Raw genomic sequence first — 22907 nt, 5'->3', positions numbered from 1 at the left:
GAAACAACTGATGGAACAGCTGATTGGGAGGGAGGGGGAGGTGCGGATTGGCGGGGCTGCTGGTGGGCAGGAGGCGCTGCGGGGGACTGCTGGGGGGCTGCTGATATATTACTGTGGCTCTTTGGCAATGTTCATTGGTAAATTCTGGCTCCTTCTCAGGCTGGCCACCCCTGCTCTAGGCGCTATCATGATACTAACCCTTGCCTGCCTGTGCTGGGTTGGAAAACAGTTTAAAAACAGCCCCCTCTTTGTAAAATCAAAACTTGTGCAGGCCTAATTCAACCACGCACCCACCGCTTCTTTCTACCATACGTTGGGCTTGGTTAGATGTTTACAGGCTTTCCTGGGGCTAGGAATAGAGCCAGGAGGGAAGGGGACATGTGGCCAGTGTGTTGCTCTTGTACAACCTAGTGAAGTCGGTGGCAGCAGGAGGTGCCGTGCGATGGACGCTCACGTGACCTGTGCTTGCTTTTCTCCCCCGCCCCCCAGGTGTGCACGACCTGTCCCATGATGATGCCCAATCCTTGCAGCTTTAACGCTCATCAACGGATGCACAAAAACCGACCCCCTCACGTGTGCCCTGAGTGCGGCGGGAACTTCCTCTTGGCGAACTTCGAGGCCCACCTGAAGGAGGCCTGCCTGCATTTCTCCAGGAGGGTGGGGTACAGGTACGACGCTGCAGTTCTGCCATGCTTTCAGCTTCTCATTACATGACACCAGGAGCTACGCGGGTCTCAACTTTGGCAGCATAAACCGGTATCAGGGGCTTGTGATCACCCTGGCCTTCCCGCAGGGCTGGGGATGGGTCCTGACTCGGTCCCAGCTAGGTAGGAGTAGCCTGGAGGGGTCCCAGTCAGGTTAAGTTGAGAAGCACGGGGCTAGCCCGATGACACAGGCTTTGGGGGGCAGATGCCACAGGGAAAGGTTTCCGTGCAGATTCTTTCTGCTTGGCTCGGTCACTGGTGCAAAGTGGAGGATGAACTATCAGCTTTGCTTCCTTCTTTGGGCTGTCATCCGTTCAACTGCTGATGAAGAATTTTCCTGTTGCTGTAAGAAGGGGCAAGAGCTCCTAGGTGAGCAGTTCAAATCCATCCCTGGTTGGCTGTAACTGAAACGTGTGATGGCTGGTGGCCATGTGAAATTAGGGGGTTTGGAGGGATGGGGTGAGGCTCATCCCAGTTCTTTCTGGGCAGATGTCCACAGCATGCCCCACTGTCTTAACTGGCACAAACTGGCCCCTGGGATTATCAATCTCAACAGAGGCCAAGGAGTGAATGGTGGTGGAGCCTGGCCCTTCTGGGTCAGGGCTGAGACACCACGGCAGGCCGACTGTTGGCAGGAACCTGACTCATCCCGTGGTGCACCTGGCCTGTTAATAAAGAGGCCTTCTGGATCCAGGATTGCCAGCCGGTCTCCTGTTGCCAGCAGCTAGGAGAAGGATGCTCCAGCGGTTAGGACTCTAGACCTGTTCAGTTCCCTGTTCTGCCACAAAACCCCTTGTGTGACCTTGGCCAAGTCAGCCTCTGTGGCCCATCTGTACAATATGGTGAATAGCCCTGCCCTGCCTTGCCTCACAGGGGTGTTCTGAGGGTAGACGGCAAGTTTAAAACAAACATAAGGAAGAACTTCACACAATGCGTAGTTAACCTGTGGAACTCATTGCAGGGGGATGTTGTGAAGGCAAAAATCTGACTGGGTTCAAAAAAGAACTAGATAAGTTCCTGGAGGATAGGTCCATCAACAACTGTTAGCCAAGGTGGTCAGGGATGCAACCCCCTGCCCTGGGTGTTCCTAAACCTTCAACTGCCAGAAGCTGGGACTGGACGACAGGGGATGGATCATTTGATAATTGCCCTGTACTGTTCATTGACTTTGAAGCACCTGGCCCTGGCCACTGTTGGAAATGGGATGCTGGGCTAGATGGACCCTTGGTCTGACCCAGTCGGGCCGTTCTTAAAAATACGTTACAGATTGTGAAGCGGTTTGAGGAAAGCACTGTCTGAGAAATAGGTGGTATTTTTATTCCATGCACATCAATTATCTTCAGCAGAACTCAGAACTGGTGCTGTTTCCTGCTCTCTCCCTCTTTGAACAGTTTCCTGTACCCTGCAGGAAGGATCCAAAATGCTCTAGTGAGTCAGCCCATTCCTGGGCAGTAACGCAGGCTCTCTGGGGCAGAGATCTCGCAGCAGAGAAGTGCAGCTGGCTGCAGACAAGCAGCTTGTGGGAACGTCCCTGTATTCGTCCGATCGTTTCCAAGTAGAAATCTGTTCGACTGCTTTTGTCTTGAAAGTCTCTCTCTGCCTGTAGGGCCACATGTCTCACTCCCAGCAGAGCTGATTTTGATCCCGCCCCTGTGTATCTCTTCGGGTTCCTCTGTAAGCACAGTGATCAGATAGGAATGCATTAGCTGACTGTACTGAGTAGCTGTCCCCTGCTCTTACTCTGTTAACCATTAGACAGTGACCCCCACCGAAGGGCTAAAATCCGGGTCGGGGGGAGAGGTGGACCAAAGAGCAGCAGATGCACTTGCCTCTAGAAAGTGGCAAAGGAATTCCAACTGGGCACATTCCACTAAGCCTGCTTTGAACTCTGCCAGCGCATAGCCCAGCGTGGGCCATCTTTGCTCACTGGTACGGGGGGGAGGGGGTGCGGGAGGGGAGTCCCAGACCTATTCCTGCCTCCTTACCGTGTGTTCTTGCTTCCAGGTGCCCCAGTTGCGCCGTGGTGTTCGGAGGGGTGAATTCAATTAAGTCCCACATCCAGACCTCGCACTGCGAGGTTTTCCACAAGTGCCCGATCTGCCCCATGGCGTTCAAGTCGGCCCCGAGCGCCCATGCTCATATCTACACGCAGCACCCGGGGTTCAGCAATCAGCAGTCCAAGTAAGTAACCTCATCCGGGTACCACCGCGAGCTGGGATCTGGGGAGCAGACCCCGGGTCCCACCCGGTCAATAGCTGGAGTGGGGAAACTTCTGAGGAAAACTCTCTGGTGCTCCGGGAGGGAATGGAGGAAAGACCGTTCCTCAATAAGTACAGTAGCTAGTCGCTAGGAGCACTGTGCTGTTCAGGCCGCTGCCTGTCAGACGGGAGGGAAAACCAAAGGCCCTGACAACTTGTCATTAAAGAGCCCACGGTGTGTTTTGCAAAACTAGACAGTGCTCAGCCTGATCTGGAGAGCGGCAGCAGCTCTTGAGTTTACAGCACAGGACTCCTGGGTTCTGTTTCTACCCCTAAGATCAGGTCCACACTCAAAAGTTAGGTCAACCCAGCTATAGTGCTCAGGGGTGTGAAAAATCCACATTACTGAGCTATGTAGTTAAGCTGACCTGACCCCAGTGTAGACAGTGCAAGAGCTATGGAAGAATTCTTCTGTCCACCTAGCTACCACCTCTCCGAGATGCAGATTAACTACGAGTCCTCTTGTCGCTGTAGGGAGGATCTACACTGAAGCACTGTGTTAGGGGGCTTATTCCTTCACCCGCTTACTTCCCTGGTCCTTCTCACATGAACAGAGAGCAACAATACCCAAAGTCCAAAGATGCAAACAATTCAATGTTTATTGGGGTGAACTTTTAGCAAGCATGATTCCAGTTTCCTTCCTTAGTGTTCCCCCTTCCGAGCTCTGACACCACAGATCCTTACCTGTGTCCCTGTTCCCATTCCCCCTTAGCAAAACATGATTCCAATTTACCCCCCCATTCCCTGTTCCCATTTTCCCCACTCACTTCCTGATTCCTGACTAACATCACCTCTCCTACTATAGCAGACTATATAGTAAAACTTGAGTTCTGCTTAGCTATACCTTAACCAATCCTAACATGATTATTTAACCAATTATATCCCACCACCTTAATTAGTTTACACCCAGCAAAATTAATTATACAGCAGACAGAAACAATCACAGAACCAGACAGACTATACAGACAAACAATAGGGAAATGGGGACTACAGTGATAGAACAACAAAGAAATGAGGATTTCACATCCCAGCTATTGATAAGTGAGTTCTTGCCAGACAGGATGCTATCAAACTAAGTTTCCTTTTACATCTTCTAGGCACTTCCCTTTCTCTGGAGGCGATAGGCATTATCAGGACAGGATTGTATCCTAACAGCCCAATAGCACCTTCTTTCAATGTGACTGGTTTGGGATGTGAGGATGTGACCGGTCGCTTCCCAGCTTATGGCTGCCTCTGCTGCTTAGCCAAAGGCCTTAGCCTAAGAACAGGGTCTCAGACTGTCACAGTAAGAGAAGGCCCTTACACCAGCAGACAGTGATTTTGATTCTTACCTAGTTATTTACACCTCTAGAACTAGCTAAGTGATAAGAATACACCTAAATTAGAGTAGAGGCCTTTACAGACAGGCCTAAAGATCTATATCCTAACACACTGGTGGCGCTGTACTGTTTCCAGTGTAGACAAGCCCCAAGTCACTTGCGGGTGGCCCAAGGCAGCCACTCAACTTTAGCTTTTTTGTGGCTCTGTCTGTAAAATGGGTCTAAATACGTCAGGGCTTGGAGGTTGAGTGGTAACGAGAAGAAAGTGCTTTGAGATCCTTGGATGAAAGGTGCTAGATAAGAACTCTGTTAGAGAGTCTCTCTCCCTACCCAGCACTCTGCTGCCCTCCATCAGAGGAGCTAAAAATAATCTGAAACTTTCCTCAGGGTAGGTCAGTTGGATCTGTGCTTCCCTTTGGAAGCACACAGTGTCCGCCATCCTCCAGTGTGCTGCTGAGATTAGGGAAACAACTCAAGAGGTTGAATTATCTTTAATGAGCAGCGTGGCCTGGTGGGCAGGATGTTGGCCCAGGACTTGGAGACCCAAATTCTATCCCCACCTCTGCCACTGAGTAGCTGGGTGACCTTGGGCAAGTCACTTCCGCTCTGACTCTGTCTTAGATTGTCAGCCCTTTGGGACAGGCACTGTCTATACAGCACCTAGCATTACGGGGCCCTGATCTCAGCTGGCCCCTAGTATGTAAATAATATTCCTTGGGGGGCTTTCATGTTTGAACCAAATTCAGAGAAACTTACATTGATTATTTCTAACCCGCCTCTCCTCTTCTCTCTCCTCCCCCCCCCGCCCCCAATTTTCAGGATGATTTACAAATGTGCAATGTGTGACACAGTCTTTACCCACAAGCCCCTGCTCTCCTCTCACTTTGACCAACACCTGCTCAACCAGAGGGTCAGCGTTTTTAAGTGTCCTGACTGCCCGCTGCTCTTCGCCCAGAAACGCACCATGCTGGAACATCTGAAGGTGAGTCAGGCACTGGGGCCCCGTTTACTAGAGAGGTAGGTGAGATCTGAGTAGGAACCCCCCCGAGCGCTATTCCCTGACACCCTCTGTCCTTGAGCAAGTCACTCTCTCCCCGTGCCTCAGTTTCCCCACATGTAAAGTGGGGATGGTCGTAACCATGTTGCGGAGCTGCCACAATGCTGCTGTTCACTGAAGACCCAGCTTTCCACAGGCCTAGCCTGGACGTTCTCCGTCTGGCAGGGCAGTGTGTTGGTGCCCGGATGTGTTCAGCTCTCTTTAGCGGGACGCTACCTGCACTGGGATTGGCCTGTGAACCGGCTCAGGCCTGTATCTGTGTGCTGGTCCCTAGAGGCCTGTGTAACTGGTTTTAGTATTTGTCAGGCTAGCCCTTTCCAGTACGTTCATAGATGATTAGTTCTTTGGGACAAGGACTGCCTCTTCGTTGTCTGTACGTGTCTGTCTAGCACAGGGGTGCCCTGATCAGGGCCACTGAGTGACGCTGCCATCTCGTGCAGTGCTAGGAATGCTCTCGCTCTCACTGACTTGTCCACCTCTTGCCTTTCCCCATCCCAGAGCGTAGCTGCCGACTTGTGTGGGGCTAATGGGAGTCTCAGGCTTCCAGATGCAAGCTGATCCCCTTAGAGGGGAAGGGGGAAAACATGTCTGTCCTCTCCAGCATGGCAGAGTTGGGGGAAGCCTGGCTTGCCTTCCCCCCGGGATCACTGCATGGCATGGGCTGCTGCCGGAACCCGGATCCGAGCCTTGTCAGGCTGATGCCCCTGTCTGTGTCTTACAGAACACTCACCAGCCACAGAAACCCAAGGAGGATCTCACCAAGAAGCCGGTCGCCCTGCTCACCCCCAAGGAGGAGCCCGTGGAAGCACCGGTCTCCAAGATATCTGAGTCCTCGTCCTCATCCTCGGAGGAAGACGAGCCACCCAGCTCCCCAGAGCTGCGCAAGGCAAAGCGGACCCGCTTTCAGCGCAAGACGGATGCGAGCAAGTCGAAAAGCAGCGGCTGGACGTGCGGGATGTGTCACTCCTGGTTCCCGGAGAGAGACGAGTATGTGTCACACATGAAGAAGGATCACGGGAAGGTAAGAAGGAATCCCAGGGCGACTGAGCTGGTGGAGTTTATCCACTGGGAACCTGGCCCTGTTGGAACACTGAGGTGGTAGGGAAGGCAGTGTTTTGTATATTGTACAGAACAGAGGCCTGCAGATTGGGATTCCTGGGGTCCGTTCCTGGCTGGGGCAGGCTGTGTTGTCTAATGGTTACAGCAGGAGAGTTGGGTCTCCTGGTTCTGTTCCTGACTTGCTGCATCACCTTGGCAAGCGACCCATTTTCTGTGCCTCAGTTTCCTCACCCAATAAAAGCGCCATGCAATGGGAGAAGGGGCCATCTCGAGAATGAGTTGACACAATGGCAGGGCATGTGGCATGACCTGTTCTCTTGCTTCTTCCAGTCAGTGAAGAAGTTCCCGTGTCGTCTGTGCGAGCGTTCGTTTTGCTCCGCCCCCAGCCTCCGGAGACATGTGCGAGTGAACCACGAGGGGATCAAGCGAGTCTATCCCTGCCGGTACCGAGCAGCCTCCGTGCCTTCTGGTTTCGAGGGGTGAAAGCGAACTAGCTCACCCCTCCCTTCCATCCGAAGCTCGGGGTGGGAGGTGTTCATGCAGTCCGCAAGACTGTCAGAGCTGGGGGAGGTGGGGAGCTCGGACTCCTGGGGATCTAGTCTCAGCTCCAGAAGGGGTCTGACTGGGGCACTGGGTGGGTCTCTCCTGAGTTTCCTGCCCTGCTGTTGGGGAGAGAGTGTGCTGTAGTGGTTAGAACAGGGGACTAGGAGTTGGGACTCCTGGGTTCTAGGCCTGGTTTTGCCACTGCCTTACTGTGTGACCTCTGGGTAGGTAACCTCACCTCTCCAAGCCAGTTTCCCTGTGGGAAGTGGGCTTGACGCCCACAAAGCGCTTTGAGATGGAAGCAGTAGACCAGGTCTAGGGGTCGTCTGTTGTTCACCTCCACCTCCAGTGGGCGAGGTGCCGGGGAGCCTCATTCCCTCCCTGGCTCTGGTCCCTCCCAGGTACTGCACCGAAGGCAAACGCACCTTCAGCAGCCGGCTGATCCTGGAGAAGCACATTCAGGTGCGGCACGGGATAAAGGTGACCGACCAGACCAAGAGCCAAGAGGTCGTCATTGCCCGGATGGGACCCGGAAGCTTGCAGGTACAGGGCCGATGGCTGCAAGGATGGACGCTCGCAGCTGTGAGAGAGTGGGGGCGGAGGGGTTAAAATAACTTACAATCAATGCAGCCACTTCTCGGGGGGAACATGGCTGCCATTAGAACAACCCACAGCAACGTAGTGCAATAGGGCAGGGCAGGAAGCAAAGAATCTCATCTCCAGGGGGGTTTTACAGAGGTAGAAGGTCACTGGGCGCTAGCAGGACGGCTATGGGACTCCTCCCTCAGCACCGTTCCTGCTAGTGCATGAATCCTGGCCCGGCCCCAGCTGAATTGCCAGCGCTGCTTTGTGCGGCGCCCTGGCTTTTGGCTGGCGGTCTCCTGTCTGACTGGTAGGCTTGAAAGGCCGGCGGCAGCAGGGAAGCCAGGGCGGCTGCGCTTCAGAGTGGAGGCTGTGGCGTGAGTGTATTTAGGCCAAGGAGCGGATGCGGGCGGGGCTGAGTCCGCTGCCAGGGCTGGCTGATCCTGTGTTGGGATTTTCATCCAGCCAGAGATCTTGCGGCTAGAAGGGAGCCAAAGGATCATCTTGTCTGAGCTCCTTGGAGCTGCTCCTGTCCCCCGCCACGCGTGGGGCAGGCCTTTGTCTGGCACAGGCAGTTTAAGCACACAGGGCCCAGGCCCTGCCCAGCGTTAGGGGTCAAGCCTCTCCAAACTCCTCCCCCCAGGTGTCCAGCAGGAAGCGGAAGCTCTCCTCGGACGAGGGCGATTCGTGTAGCGAGGAGCCGGACAGCACCACGCCACCTTCCAAGAACCCCAAGGTGGACCGCAAAGCCCCCTTCCGCTGCCGCAAGTGTGGCTACGTGGCTTGCAGCGCGGCCGAGTTCCAGGAGCACATCCCCCAGCACAGGACAGACGAGAGCTCCCACCAGTGCCGGGAGTGCGGCCTCTGCTTCACCTCCCAGGTCTCTCTCAACCGCCACCGCTTCATCACCCACAAGAAGAAGAAGGGGGCGGGGGAGGTGGAGGAGCCCAGCCACCGCAGCGGCCACGAGGGAGGGGCCCAGCGCTCGGCCGACGGTAAACTCGTGTGCAAGGTGTGCGGGAAGTGCTTTGACACTCAGCTCAACCTGAAGACGCACTTCCGCACCCATGGCATGGCCTTCATCAGAGCCAGGCAGAACGTGAGCCCCGAGAACTAGGTGCGAGGGAGAGGGCAGTGTGTGTATATAATCTCTGCACAGAGCTCGTAGGGCCGGCTCCCAGCTGGGCCTCCCCTCTCTGTGCACCGTTTCAGAACGTAGGTTGGATATGTAAGCTGTGAAGAGAAACGAGATCCTTATTTATAAACCTAGAGGAATGTCGGACGGATCCGCTCTCTGGCTTCTCTCGGTTGCTGGCCCGGCTGAGCCCAACGCGAGGTGGGGAATTGGGCTGGTTTACAGCGTAGGGAAGCAACAGGTCTAGCCTAGCTCCGAGACTACACAGGCAAGCAAACGGTTCGTATGCTGCTCTGAATGATAACAAGGGATGCGGCCCGCTCTGTATGTAAGCACGTGTTCAGATTGTCGAGGGCGGTGGCTTCCCCTCATTGGATCAGGGAAGTTAGTCGTCCCTACCCAGCGTGGTCTGTAGCCCAGGGAGCTGTCTCCCAGCTCAGAGGGCAGGGCTCCGGTGCCAGGATGTCACACCTTTCCTGAGCCCTGTTTCTGCTCTTTCTGGTGGGAGCTTCCCCCGTTTACTGGGAGCATGCCTCTGCCGCATTCGGACTTGTCCGAAGGGAGTCCTTTCTCTCCAGGAGCGCTGATGTGGGGGAAGCCCCCAGCCGCTGCCCAGGATAGGGGACTGGCTGGGATGTTCACAGCAGGATCCAACTTTTGGGGGTTTCTTTTTTTCTTTTTTTTTTTTTTTTTTTAAGTAGTGTTGCTTATTTTGTATTTTCATCTGGAGCTCCGGGAAGAAATCTTGACCTGACTCTCGGGTAGTTGCCTGGGATCTTAACTGACAGCATCGATCCGAGTTTTCGTGGTTTGTTCACTAACTATATTCACCCACTGAATGCATGTGTCATGAATCCTCTTCACAGGTTCACTTGCACTAACTTAATGCGATTCTGGGTTTTGTACTAACTGAAATATCTGTACAGGGTTGACGGCTGCAAGTGGCCTGAATTTAAAAGGAAACATTTGGCTATTAAGCTGCAGGTGACAAGCAGAGCTGCACAACTCTGTGTGTGTGTGTGTGTGTGTGTGTGTGTGTTTGTGTCTTGAAAATGAAAGCAATAACCTCAGGAAGTGAGGTCTGGCAGGGAAATGGACCGAGAGCCAGAGCAGTGCAGTTAACCCTGCATGTACTATATAAAGGGTGTCTGAGAAGCCAGAAACAGTTTAGTTTGATCCTTGCCTACCTCCCAAGGCCATCCCTCGAAACCACAGAGGGGTGATTCGTCCTGATTAAGTTTTCCCCCACCCCCTTGCTAGCGTTTGTAATGGTCTCTGCTTGTGAGCTCTTCTCTCTTTACCAAAAAATGAACCAAGTTATCAGCAAATACTAAATCTCTTTACAGCTGTGAGGGTCAAAGAACAGTTGATCAAAAACAGAGATTTTGTTGCAGGTGGGGATTTTATTTTGGGGAGGGGAGGGAGAGAATCGGCACCCAAAAGGATGCACCCGGACCCCCCTTCCCCCAGGTCTTGTTGGTTGAGAGCTGGGCTTTAATCTTATCGGTGGGATGAGGTGGAACTCCATGGGCCCCTGATCTCTGCTACTGCTTGGAAATGCTGTTTGCCCAGAATCTGGTAACAGAAGAGGGTAGCAACCCCATTTCCTTGCTTGGGGCTGCCAGGAGAACTTGGATCTTGAATCCAAGGGAGTTGAGAGAGTCTGTTCAAAGGACCTCTGCCAGGGTTTTCCAACCTACCACATCCTTAAAGTCCCAGCTGGTTGTAAATAACCAGGGTAACTTAGAGGGTAAGAGAACGTGCTTTGTTAGAAGCAGAAGGGGAAACCAAACCCTCTTTTAAAAAAAAATTATGCAGAATTCAGTTCTTAAATTAACTTAGATGCTTTCATATGCACACACAGGCCCGTTGGCTGCAGCGGTGGGCTTTGCCTGTTGTACCGGTACACACTTAAATCATGGCAGCTGGCATTGCAACCTCTGCAGGGCCTCGATCCAAGATCTGCAGGGAAAACCCCACTCCAGGCCACGTCCATTGATCAGAGCAAGCACTGCCCTGAAACTCACCCTTTGGGTTCAGCTTTCATCTCTTCTCTCTCTCCCCCCCTCCCCCCCCCCACACTTTGGGTTCTGGGTCCCTCATCTGCCAGTGCAGCACCTACCACGTCACCGATAGCACATTCCTAGACCCCATGACCAAGATCACAGCCAAGGCAGGGGCTCGGACGCATCTTAATAGCAGCTTTGGACTGTCCTTACTGCAGCAGCATCCACGAGAATTTTCAAAATTTGTGCAAATGGCTGCATCCTTAAATCACGTTTGGAAAAACGATTTCAACTTGTTTCGTTTGTTGCTTTGGCTTCTGTGCTTCAATTAGGGTGTTGTGTGAGCAATTATTTCGGTAACTTTGGGGTTTTTTTTTTCATGGTGAATAACTCTGAAACTGTAAAAAGTCCTGTAACATACACTAAAAAAGAGCTACTGTTGTGATTTATTTTTTCTTGTTTAGGAACAAGGATTTGCTGGTTTTAAGTTCAATGGGATAAACTTTCTTCCCCCCTCCGAAGACGGTTTGGTTGAAAGGAACAAATGCGGCGGTGGTTGTTTTTTAATTCATAGTAAACAATTTTTTTTGGATCCAACTGCATGTTTATGCAGCAGCATGTGGGGTTTTTAAAAACCTCAAACCTTTCACTGTATAAACCTGCAATCCAATATTCCCAACGCTTGTTGTTACAACCTGCTTTCCGTCACGGTCAGCAGTGGAGTGGTAACTGTGTGTAAGCCATTAAGTTCCACTGGCAAGAGTAACCAAGCTGAAATGAAGGTAACTACATATTTTAAATTTCCTCCCAGTTTTTTGCTTTGTCTTAACTGTTTCTTCTCCCACCCCCACCCCGAAAAACCCTACACTTTTTTTTAAAAAAAATGTATTCGCTTGGAGCTGTGAAAGTGTAAATGCTGTTCAATAATATAGACGAACCTAAAGTTTCTACAGTTTTAGAGAAGAAGATAAACAAATTGCTTTGTAATCTTTGGTGATTTTATTTCCCATGCACTTCAGTGCCTTTAGATTGACTTCTGTTTTTAAAAAAAGTGACTGCATTTTGTTTTTAGAGGGGGTTTGTGAACTGATGATTATGCTACATTAAAAATATGGGCACTGCAAAAGGCTCTCAGGTATTCTTTATTCTTGTAGTAATAATGCAATTAAAACTTTTAGTGGTTTAACTTCTGCTGTACATTGTGTTAATTAAATGGTTGCCACAGTTTTAACTAGAGACAGTCATGTTCAGTGGAGTTTGTTTGGGGGCCTGGTTCTGCAGCCGGTTCTAGGTCGAAATGTGGTTATACCCCTGTCTGGTGTGTGTCACATGGCCTGGGTACCAAATGGCTCACGGCCACAGTGGCTTAGTTTGTGTTGTATTAAGGCATAGAGTGGGGGACAGTCTTACCTCTTAACATCCCTCCAGGTTCTTATGTAGTGAGTTATCTGATGGCAACACGGTAATCTTGCAAAGACCATATTTGCCTGGCAATAAGGGTTTAAAAATTGCATCTTTTTGTACAGGCTGCAGGATCTCCCAGTGCAGTACAGTAAAAGGAGGGATAAACTTGCCTGCAAGAAAGTAGGTGTGCTTTTTAAGGGCTAGCACAGCAGCTTGCTATGAAGGCCAGCGTTCCCTCTATGCTATTACTGTTGATCTAGTGGAAATTGGATTTGAACGCCTGGTGCATCGCCAGCTGCAGAGCAATTACGCTGACTTTCGTCACCAGGGCAAGGCTCAGCTGAGCTGTTAAAGACTCTAATTGCAGGGTTTTTTTGAAACTTCCCCCTTTAACCCAGGTATGTGGCATTTGCACTGTCTGCATGGCCGAATGTAGTCGATAGATGTGGTCCCAGAGGGCTGGGACAGGTTGTGTATGAAGCTGGATGAAAGGTGGTGCAGGTTCCTTTAGACAGCACTTTATTGCCGGGAGGCGGAGGGAGACGTTGTCGGAACGTCTACAAGCTGCTGTCTTTGGTTTTTACAGCATAGACAAAACTAGAGGATTTATGCTGTCCGGGACTGAGCTGAGGAAGAGGCTCGTTAAAGTCTCTCTTTCAGACACATAACGGGGTAGGAAACTTGAATGGGCGGCTGGACACTTCAAAGCAAACACTTGGGGAAGAAGCTCCCTGCAGTCTCAGCAAAGAGGAAATGATGAGATGAGAACAATACTGCCTTTTAAAACACACATGGCTGTGGCAGTGTCCATTTCCCCTGACATGGGCTTCAGCATAGGCCCTTTTAGTGTCAGGGACTTGGAGCTCTTCTGTTACTGAACCGGCCAGTTCTGCCATCCACTTGCTGTTGCCTTTGTTTGAAGGGAAAACTCATTCCACTATTTACCTAGGGTTTTAGGAGCATCTGAGTCTTCCAAGGGATGGAGGGGACACCTCCCTGCTGGGTAAGGTAAAAAACACACCACATCAGCTGAACTTAACCCGGGAAACCTGCTCTTCGATGAGTTTCCTGTGTCCTCGTGTGCCTGCCAAAATGGCGCACTTGATTACCTGGTAGTTTTTCTTCAGTAGTAACTATTAACGAAGAGGAATTGTAGGGTTTCAAGGAAATCGCTTTAAGGTAGCCAGGCAGCCTGCTGGCCTTGTCCAATAACAGTTGAGAAGGTTTGGCTCTCCAGTTCCAGCATAAAATGGGAGCCAATGAATACCAACAAAGCGAGCAAGCCTCATCGATGTTCATCTATGAGTTAAAAATCTGCAGCTGTTTTTGAAAGCAGCACAGAGGTTAGTGTAGAAAATAAACTATCAATTTATTCTTTTTATACAGTTGAGGAAGGAGACTTTTTTTTTTTTTACCCTGCACAACAAGACCGTGAAGCTGGTCTTGTCCCGCTGAGTCCAAGCAGTGGGTGCTGGTTCCTGAGAAGAGATGCCCAATGCCTGCCAAGGTGCTCCTCAGTCAGGAGGACAGGCAGGCTTACCTGCCTCCTCCGCCGTGCACCCCAGAGCAGAAGAAAGACAAAACGCTGATGGGAGGGCTAAGACCTCAGAGGAAGAGAGCTCTCAACATGATCCAGTCGTCGTCCTCCCACTCAATTGCTTTAAATTAGTGGCCTCAATCGAGCCCTGCAGCAATGTATAATCCAGGAGCAAGGCTGATTGATGCTGTTCCCCTTTGGGTCCTGCAGACATATCTCTTCCCTCCTAGGTTCCCAGGTCAGAATCGGAGCAATAAAGTTGGCACGGCCATCAGAGCTTTTCCACGTAGTTCCCTGGGAACAACCCTTCTTTCCCCCGTATCCTGCCCTGCCACCAGCCTGAGGGGTCTGAAAAGGAAAAGAAAGCAGGCAGCAGTCACGGCTGGCTGTACAGAGAGTTGTACCAAGAGCTGGTCTCAAAAACATGATGGGGCAGCAGCTGCTGCCATGTTATACCAAGAGCTGGTGCTTGGCACAGTGTGAAGTACAGATAAAATGCTACCCAGGCAGCCTGGTAGTGATTTACACTCACCACAGTGCTCAGGCTGCGGGTACAGCCTGGGGAGAGATTGCTGATAGTAGGCACCTCTAACCCTGTAGCGAAAGACAGGAGGAGAGCCAGCAGCTGGAAGCAAGCTGCATGTTTTGAACCCTGAGGGATCTAAACACTATGCTCTAGTTCAAACAGGAATTTGGGCCTAGCATGACTTGAGTTGTGTTACCCAGGAGCTCGGCCTAGATCATCATAATGGTCCAGCAGAGCTTTAAGAGCTACATCCAGCACTTAGTGCACAAGGGCAGGGTCCCAGCTGGTCAGGCCCAGATCCTTAGTGGCATCAGCTGTAGGCACCTCTGATAGGTTTCAGAGTAACAGCCGTGTTAGTCTCTCTTTGCAAAAAGAAAAGGAGTACTTGTGGCACCTTAGAGACTAACCAATTTATTTGAGCGTGAGCTTTCGTGAGCTACAGCTCACTTCATTGGATGCATACCGTGGAATGCATCTGATGAAGTGAGCTGTAGCTCACGAAAGCTCATGCTCAAATAAATTGGTTAGTCTCTAAGGTGCCACAAGTACCTCTGATGTTTTTCAAAGCTGCAGTGTAACGGCCTAGGCCCAGGAGTATCCGCTAGCCACTGCTCAGAGCCCTAACACGCTGGAGCAGGGGAGGCCTCTCTCACAGCAGGGCCTGCACAACAGAGAGCCTGGCAGCTGCTTGGCATGGGGCTGACCTGGCTTAGGCACCAAACGCCAGGAGAAGGCTTGCAGCTGAAATTCCTGGGTGCCCGAGTTGGGGCCTGTCAGACAGCACCAGGCCAGCTGCTTGGGCATGCAAACCCCTCTCTTCAGCATGGCATTGCTGGGGGGCTGGCGTCTGCCCGTCCCTTCCTTAGCTTGGCCCATGCAGCGGTGAGGGTGCGGGGCCGAGGGCTCTAAGCTACCTGTGCTCCCAGGACGGGCAAAGTTCTCGCTGGGGTGTGTTTTAACCTTGTTGGGCAGCATCTCTTCGCACTGACAAATTGAGGAGGCCCAGAGCCCTCCTGTGCCTGGGCTGCCCCTTCCGGGAAGGCACGTCCGTTACCCTAACCACTGGGGCTGTAGGTCAAGATCAACGCCCTAAGCCAGGTGGGTGAGACATTGGGATTTGGAGGCCGGAGTCCGGGCTCCAAATCCCCTTTGTGCCAGCCTAGTCACACCCCTCCTCTGCCCTTATTCTAACCACTCACCCACACTCCCTTGGAGGAGTACAACCCAGTGCTGGAGGAGGGGTGAGCAGGCGGGGGGTGGCTGCTTACCTTCTCTAATGATTTCAATGTATTCGTCAGCGTTGAAGCTGAGCTCGTCTGTGTCCTGGGCATCGTAGGCGTAGAGGGCGCGGCACTGGGGCAGGCGCGGCTGGGGCTTTGGCTTGGGTTTGGGTTTGGCTCGGCCGCCTCCAGGGACAGGCTTGGCTTCTTTCGAGAGCCTCCGCTGCCAGCTAAGTTGAAGGGAGGAAGCGATCAGCCTGCAGGACCCGGGCAGGATCAGGCCTGGGCTCGTGCTTTAAACCCACAGGTGCTCCGGCAGAGCATTCCTGCAGCAGGGCCCTTAGGAACCAGGGCTCGCGCCGGGGGCAGGATCGGGGACTCCCAGGCAGCCCCAGGCTGAGCACCCCTGCCTAGCACCAGCAAGGGGAAAGGCAGCGCCTCTCCCGTCCCTTCTGGACTGGACTAGCCCAGCCCAGCTCTGTGAGGCTGCCATCTAGCGGGTGCTAGGGGAAGCCAAAAACACAGCTCAGGAAAAGGCCACAGCTGGGCCAGGCAGGGGGCTGCTGAGCTCAGGCACCTGGTTTGACTAGAGGAAAGGGGAGCGGGAGGCATTCGGGGCTGGAGTCTCCCTGCGCCACTGGCTTCCACTGCCAGGCTGGGGCATCTGGGGGGAGGCTGCTGCTTGTCCGGGGCAGCTGGGGTTAACCCTTAGAGGGCCAGAGCCCCGCGAGGTGACCCTGGGCACTTACCCGGCCGCGCCCTGATCCGGCACATTCATGAAGTCTAGGTTGAGCTGGGCAGGTAAGGCTTTGGCCCTGGGGCTGGCTCCATGTCTGGGCAGGGTGGGCTGCTCCATGCTGCCCTGGCGGGCGACAGAGAGACGGTGCTGGAGAGGGGGCCGGGACCCGGGGCCGCTGCGCCGGCTGGCGTCACTCTTCTCTCTGCCTGGAAAGGAAGGGTGCGGGGAAGAATCACTTGGAGCCGAAGGAACCCAGGCATCCTGCATCTGGAACACAGAGGCCAGCCTGCAAGTGTGTGTATGTGTATTAACCCTTTCATTTCTGGCACGTCCTGGGGCTTCCTATGCTGAATCTGGACCTCCCAACCTCTATTAACCCTTCCTGTGCCATACAAGCAGCCATCACTGACCAAGGGGAGGATGTGCCCCCATAGCCTTGAATACATGGCCCTGGGCAAAGTCCAGCTCTTGGGGGTGGCAGTGTGTGTGTGTCTGTAGGCCCCCCTGGAAAGCAGCTGAGCTGGCCCTATGGGCAAGTTGACGGAGGCATCCTGTGGCCATATCTTCTCTTCCCCTCCCCCCCGCCGTGGGGCGATGGGATGCTTTGGATTCATCTGCCCCAGCGCTCCCCCCCAGCCCACCCCCATGCTGCAAGAGGAGCCTTGTACCTGCCGCAGGGGGGTAGTTCCGGCCGGGGATACTGCTGCTCTTCCTGGTGTCCCTCCGCGTGGGTCCTGCAGTGGGAACGACTGTGATTAGCCCTCCCTTGTGCTGGCCTCCCTCAGCTCCCTCCCTACAGGGCAGGGCTGTGCCCTGCAGCATCTTGCCCAGAGCTCTGTCTGATCGAGATCAAGTCCCATCCACAACGGGACTCTGCCCCCTCCGGGCAGGTTTCCCCAGGGCCGAAGGAGAAAGCCAGCAGCTAGGGCTTGCTCCTTGCAGCCTGTTCCCCGCTGCCCGCAGACACTCACGGGCGTTTCTGGGCAGCCCGGGCCCGATGCTGACGATCAGCACCTTCCCATTGTTCCGACGCAGCGCCACATCGCCCTGGCAAATCTGGAACTGGACCTGGCGGGAGCCTGCTGCCCCCCAGGGGCCCCAGCCGTCCTTCTTGACCTTGAACTCCAGCCTGGGGGAGGAGGGAGAGAGAAATCAGCTGAGAAATCGGAGGTTGAGATAAGCAAGAGGGAAAGCACTGGGCTCAGCACAACACCACAGGGGCCTGAGCACGGGGAGGGAGACAGGGAGCCAGGCACCGGCTCGAGGAAGTTTTGTGGCTTTGGATCCAGGCAGCCCTTGGTACTGGTACCAAGCAACCAGCAGCATATCACAAAGGTGAGTTGGAAGATCATGTGAGACCCAGTCCCCATCTCGAACCAGGGGCCTGCACTCAACCCAGGGGCAGGAATAGAACCCAGGAATCCTGACTCCAACCCCCTGCTTTAACCCATGACACCACGCTCCCCTGCCAGAGCTGGCAATAGAACCCAGGAGTCCTGACATGCCCCGACTATCTTCCCTCCTTTAATTAGACCCCATTTTTAGACTGTAAGCTTCTTGGGACAGAAGCTGTCTCTTTGCTCTGTTTGTACAGTGCCTAGCGCCATGGGGTCATGGTCCATGGCTAGGGCTGCAAGGGGCTATGGTCCATAGGACTAGTTCCCTTCCTAGGGCTGAGAATGGAACCCAGGAGTCCGGGTTCTCCCAGCCCCCCCTCGCAACCTGCTAGTAACCAAACACCGCTGCCTGGGCCAGCTCTGCCCAGCGGGGCCCCCTGCTGGCGGCAGCGTGGACTCACTGGTTGCCGAACTTCACGGTCAGCTGCCGGCGGGTCCTCTCCTCGTAGCGCTTACAGAGCAGGCTCAGCAGCTCCGTCTTGAAGACGGACTCCAGGACGCTGTCGTACTGCGGCCCGTGGACGATGAGGAAGTCATCCTGCAAGGTGCTGCCGGGGTTGGGGGAAACAGAGGCTGTGTCAGACGCGAGACCAGGGGTGCCCCCACCAGGCTCTCTCCGAGGCCGGGGCCAGCTGCGGGCGGTGCCCAGGGACAGCTCAGGGCACCGGCCCCGCCCGGGGCAGGGGAGATGCATGAAGCAGAGCAGACTCCAGCCCCCGCTGCACCCGGGAGAGGGCCGGGCTGAACCAGCCCCCGGGGGCACCGGGCCTGCCAGGCCAGCCAACGGGCTCCTACCTCAGCGACACTGACTGGATCTTCTCCAGCTCCACCTGCCGCTTTAGCACCTCCTTGATCGTCCCCTTCTCGGGGCCCTGCTTCACCTTCTCCCGCCCGATGAGGTAGAGGAACCGGGGCGTCAGGATCAGGTCCCGCTTCACCGTCTGCGTGGGGGGAGAGGGGCTGAGCGGGGGGGGGCCACTGGAGGGAGGCAGGCGCAATGGTGGGGAGCCAAGCGGGGGCATGGGGAGGTGGGGCAGGGAACGTGTGGGGCTGAGGGGGAGGTGGGGCAAGCCCAGCAGAGCCTGGGGGGCATGAGGGAGTGGGGAGGCAGCACCCATTGGCTCGTGGCCTGGCGTAGGATGGAGACAAGCGCGTGGGGCTGGGGGGGGGGCAGGGCTGAGAGGAAATGGGGGAGCAGAGCTCGGCCCACAGGCAGGAAGAGGGAGGCTGGAGGTAGCCGAGCCTGGCCCTGGGGAAGCAGAGACCGGTCCTGCCGTGGGCAGCAGAGAGGGCAGCCGGGGGGCCCCGCGCTCACCTTGAAGCGCCGGTCGTACTTGGTGACGGTGTCGGCGAAGTCCACGCGCTCACGCCGGCCCACGAAGCGCCGCAGCTCGGGCCGGTTCTCCAGCCCGATGTAGTCGCCCACGAAGTTGCGGTTGAGGCTGTTGGGCCGGCGCTCCTTCTTGTTCAGCAGGAGGTTGGAGGCTTTGGGAGGAGGAGACTCGGAGTCAGACCTCGTTAAACCTTGACGAGCGGGGGAGGGGTGAGCGTAGCCCCTTCCCTCCGCCCCGACTCTGACTCAGGCCTCGTCCGCACGGGGCCGGATTCTGGGGCGAGGCGGGGCCTGGATTCCAAGTGCCGGACTCCGGTCCCAGACGGGACCACGGTGACCAGCCAGTCCGACCACCGGCCAGAGCCCTGCCCTCGGCTAACTCCCAGAGCAGAGCTCAGAGAGCAACGGCCAATCTGGATTGAAAACCTGTCGGCGACACCGAATCCCCCGGCCCCTGGGGAAACTGATCCCAGGGTTCATTCCTCTCACGGCTAAAAACCCACGCTCGCTTCAGCTTCCAGCCCCTGGAGCGTGTTCGACCTTTCTCTGCTAGATTGAAGAGCCCGTTATTAAAGACAGGTAGGTAATTAGTGACTGGGATCCAGTCCCCCCTTATCCCTCTCTGTTAAGCTAAATCGATTGAGCTCCTGGAGTCTCTCACTCTAATCCCTGAATCCTCCTCGTGGCTCTTCTCTGGCCCCTCCCCAATTTACTAACCTCCTTCTCGAGGGGTGGGCACCAGAATTGGACTCTGACCTGGAGACCTGCCCGGTCCAGCGGGGTGGGGGGGGAACGGACGGACAGACTAATTTTGTTCCACAATCACTGATCTAGACAGCAATAGTGTGTCGGGGGGGGGGGCAGTTTTCCTAGGATGGACAAGCCCTTCTGCCTTTGTCCCATGCATGGGCCCTCTCAGTACACCCAGCAACCGTTCGCCTGGAGCCCGTCCCTTACCAACAGGAGCCGCCTCTACCCCAGCCTGAGAGCACGGGGGTCATGCCGGCTTCCCCAGGCCAGTGTACGTGTGCGTGCACCCCCAGGGACAGCGATCAATGGAGGGGATGGCTGCATCGCTCAGTGGGGAAACCTCAGGCTCGCTGCCACCCGCAGGAGCAGAAAGAAGGAGGGACGGGCTTATGGGGACGACCCTGGGCAGGGCACCGCAGCTCCAGGCCTCAGTTTCCCCAACCGGAAAGTGAGGGCAATGCTCCGTCCTTTCTCCCAGCCTGGGTCTATTCAGTGCGTGAGGGCCAAGCTGCAGGAACTGGCTCCTGCCTGTGTCCGTGCAGCGCCAGGCCCATTGGGACTCTGCTCTCCATTCAGGCCTCTAGGCACTACTGTCATACACCTGATATCTACGCAACAGCTGGAGGTGGCCGGGCCGGATTCTGCTTTCCCCAGGGCTGGGCAATCGGGGGGGCAGGGGGGGTGCGGGACCCACCTTCCTCCCTCATGCGGATGTACTTGCGCACGGCCACATGCTTGCGCCAGGCCTTCTGGATGACCCGGGCGTATCCGTCGTAACGCCGCTCCCGCATCTCCTCCAGCAGGAACAGCTGTGGGGGCAGGGAGCACCAGCTTAGGGGGGCTACCAGGGGATCCCCCCCCTTCTGCCGTGCACGCCAGACCCAGCCTCCCTAATCCCCAGCTGGGAGCCAGCCCCCTGCTCTGCAGAGTGACAATCCCACTCACCAACTTCAGGGCCCGTCCCCTCCACAACTCCAGGGAGTGCCCCCATCGGCCTCTCCCCTCCCCCCGCTCACCAGCTTCAGGGACTCTCCGTCCCCAGGAGGTCAGCCCCCTTCACCAGCTCCAGGGACTGGGCCCCCCCCCATTGGTCCCTCCACTCACCAACCCTGGGGACTCCCCCGCTGCCCACTCAGGGGGTCAGCCCCCCTCCCCCTCTCACCAGCTCCAGGGACTGCCCCCCCCCCGACTCACCGACTCTGGGGCCTTGATGAAGACCTTGCTCTGGCCCAGCTGGTACTGGTCTGGGTCCATGTTGACGGCACGTAGCAGGTGCACCACGCCCTGCTTCTCGTCCCCCCGCCAGGCCGGCCATGTCTCGGGGGTGAGGATGGCATACCTGGGGGGGAGAGGGCGGTTGTCCTAGGGGCTCAGTAAGCGAGCGGGCCGGAGGAGCTGCAGAGGGATGTCTCCCAGAGGCAGCAGCTGGCATTCTGCCCTCCAGGGGCAGCCCCCGGGGACCCAGCGAGATGGGGTGTGATGCAGGGAAACCCTGGCCTTGCCCCCGGCTTGTTTCCTGGACCAGAGCCTCCCTGCTGAGCCCACGCAGCACCACAGAGACCACCAGAGCAGCCACCAGCCTCGTGGGCTGGCCCCCGGCGCTGGGATCAAACCAAGCCCACCATACAAGCCTCTGCGCTGAGGGGCCCCAGACTCAGCCGCCGCTGACACGGAGCAGCCACGGGCGGGGGGACCCCTGCGGCAGCATGGGCTCATACTTGCGTCCCTCCCGGTTCCCTGCTAGGGGGGACCCCGGCTCCTCTGCCCGGCGCCCCTTCCCCTAGCGCCTGCGGCAACGGACGGAGGCTTGTGCCCTGTCTCCTCCCCTGCCCAGGGGAGGGCGGCTCCTACCTCTGCAGGAATTTCTGGAAGACCCGCCGGTAGGCATAGCCGGCCCGGCGCACCCGGATGTTCTCCCGCAGGCCCAGGTATTCCACCTGGTGCTTCACCCTGGAGGAAGCCAGAGAGGGAGACAGGTAGGTCTGAGCAAGGAAGGGGTAACCAGACACCCCGCTCCCCGACCCGTCTCCTCCTGGCTGGGCAGCAGACCCCGTCCATGTAGGGAGATGGGGGTCCAGCCACCCCCTGAGCCGGGGGCTGGAGGCACTCGGAGAGGCCGCCCGGCCCTATAGAGCAGGGAACAGTCTGGAAAGGAATGAAGGGGAAACGCCCCAGGGGCTGAGGGTGGAACAGCCGAAGCCTGGGAGTGAGGGGATTGGGGGGCAGAGGGCAGGGACAACAGCTGCCCAAGGGAGAAGGGCGGAGCAGCCCGGCCCCCGGCCCTGGTCCCCACCTGCTCTCCTCCCAGTCGCGGGGTCTCTTGGTCTCGTTGGGTTTGATACAGCGGATGTAGTGGGGGGTACACTTCGTCAGGGTGCTCACCAGGTCATTCGCTTGTTTCTTCAAAGGAACAAATCAACTTAAGCCCCAAAAGATAGAGGGTCTCTATGGTAACTGGACCCCCCCCACACTCCCCACCTTCATCCACCCCCCACCTGCCTTCATCCTTTAAATGGGGTCACAGCTAATACGGCTGCCAAGTTAGGCACTCAGATACCAGGGTGATGGGCGGCCGGAGTACCCCCATGATGACAGACATCCCACTGCTACGAAAATAAAGCTCAGATCTGCTGTCCAATCTCTCAAACCCCACCCCCTTACTAAACGGCCCAGCCAGGGATCGCTGAAACGCAGCTGGCTCTGGGGTGGGGCGCGGCCACAGTCTGGCAACGCTAGGCATCCTGTGTCCAATGAAAACTGCGGAGGGGTTGTGGGGGACAGCGGGAGATAAGACAGCTGAGCATCATTAGCCAAAAACCAGCCGAACGGTGGGGGGGGAATCTGCCGAGTGGAGCTGGACCGGAGCAGATTCACCAGCACCTGCCCCAGCCCCTCCAGAACAGGAGCCAGAATAATCCCCCGATGGCTCCAAGCAGCTATAGGGAGGCCTGGAGATGAAGCAGTGAGATTTCCACGAAGGAAAGGGACGGGGCTTCCCCCCCCAACCTCATCGGGTACCTTGATCTTGCTCCCGGCTGTGGTGGGGCGCCCTTTCTTTTCTGCGTTTATGTTCTCAGGAAAGAGGTCTTGGATGAAGGGGCTAAGGTGGGCAGAGAGGGAAATTAAGTCAGTGCCCTGTGGGGTGGGGAGGTTTGGGGAGGGACTGGGATATGGAGCCTTTTGCCCTCTCCGTCACCAGCTGGAGGCCAGCACAGGAGCAACCCAGCATGGGACGAGTTTGTTGGGCCCCAGCTCAGCTCCAAGGGGATAATCGTCCACAGCACAAAACCCACTATGCTGTTCAGCCATCTCCACAGCAGCCTAGGCAGAGGGGCCAG

At 55.7% G+C, this 22907-nt stretch overlaps 2 protein-coding genes across 6 annotated transcripts in view; one reads left to right on the top strand and one right to left on the bottom strand.

Annotated features, from left to right (window-relative positions):
- The window catches only part of ZNF687 (zinc finger protein 687), a 50550-nt gene extending 38761 nt beyond the window's left edge, over positions 1-11789 (top strand). For all 3 annotated transcript variants that reach the window (XM_073323423.2, XM_073323421.2, XM_073323422.2), the window contains exons 3-9: positions 490-668; positions 2709-2885; positions 5101-5263; positions 6060-6359; positions 6728-6840; positions 7342-7483; positions 8166-11789. In XM_073323423.2, coding sequence (XP_073179524.2) covers positions 490-668; positions 2709-2885; positions 5101-5263; positions 6060-6359; positions 6728-6840; positions 7342-7483; positions 8166-8639 — 1548 coding nt within the window. In that variant the 3' untranslated portion in view covers positions 8640-11789. The remainder of the gene's footprint in view (positions 1-489; positions 669-2708; positions 2886-5100; positions 5264-6059; positions 6360-6727; positions 6841-7341; positions 7484-8165) is intronic.
- LOC140902855 (unconventional myosin-Ie) overlaps positions 11633-22907 on the bottom strand; it is a 33360-nt gene continuing 22085 nt past the window's right edge. For all 3 annotated transcript variants that reach the window (XM_073323426.2, XM_073323425.2, XM_073323427.2), the window contains exons 16-28: positions 22588-22669; positions 21863-21969; positions 21421-21519; positions 20764-20908; positions 20264-20378; positions 18802-18971; positions 18282-18427; positions 17888-18034; positions 17061-17218; positions 16758-16823; positions 16100-16295; positions 15399-15580; positions 11633-13952 (exon numbers count right to left, since the gene is read on the bottom strand). In XM_073323426.2, coding sequence (XP_073179527.1) covers positions 13876-13952; positions 15399-15580; positions 16100-16295; positions 16758-16823; positions 17061-17218; positions 17888-18034; positions 18282-18427; positions 18802-18971; positions 20264-20378; positions 20764-20908; positions 21421-21519; positions 21863-21969; positions 22588-22669 — 1690 coding nt within the window. In that variant the 3' untranslated portion in view covers positions 11633-13875. The remainder of the gene's footprint in view (positions 13953-15398; positions 15581-16099; positions 16296-16757; positions 16824-17060; positions 17219-17887; positions 18035-18281; positions 18428-18801; positions 18972-20263; positions 20379-20763; positions 20909-21420; positions 21520-21862; positions 21970-22587; positions 22670-22907) is intronic.

This window comes from Lepidochelys kempii, chromosome 24, assembly GCF_965140285.1.
Source record: "Lepidochelys kempii isolate rLepKem1 chromosome 24, rLepKem1.hap1, whole genome shotgun sequence".
Lineage (NCBI taxonomy): Eukaryota > Metazoa > Chordata > Testudines > Cheloniidae > Lepidochelys > Lepidochelys kempii.
The sequence above is the reverse complement of the archived record's forward strand: the minus strand, read 5'-3'. Positions and strand labels throughout refer to the sequence as shown.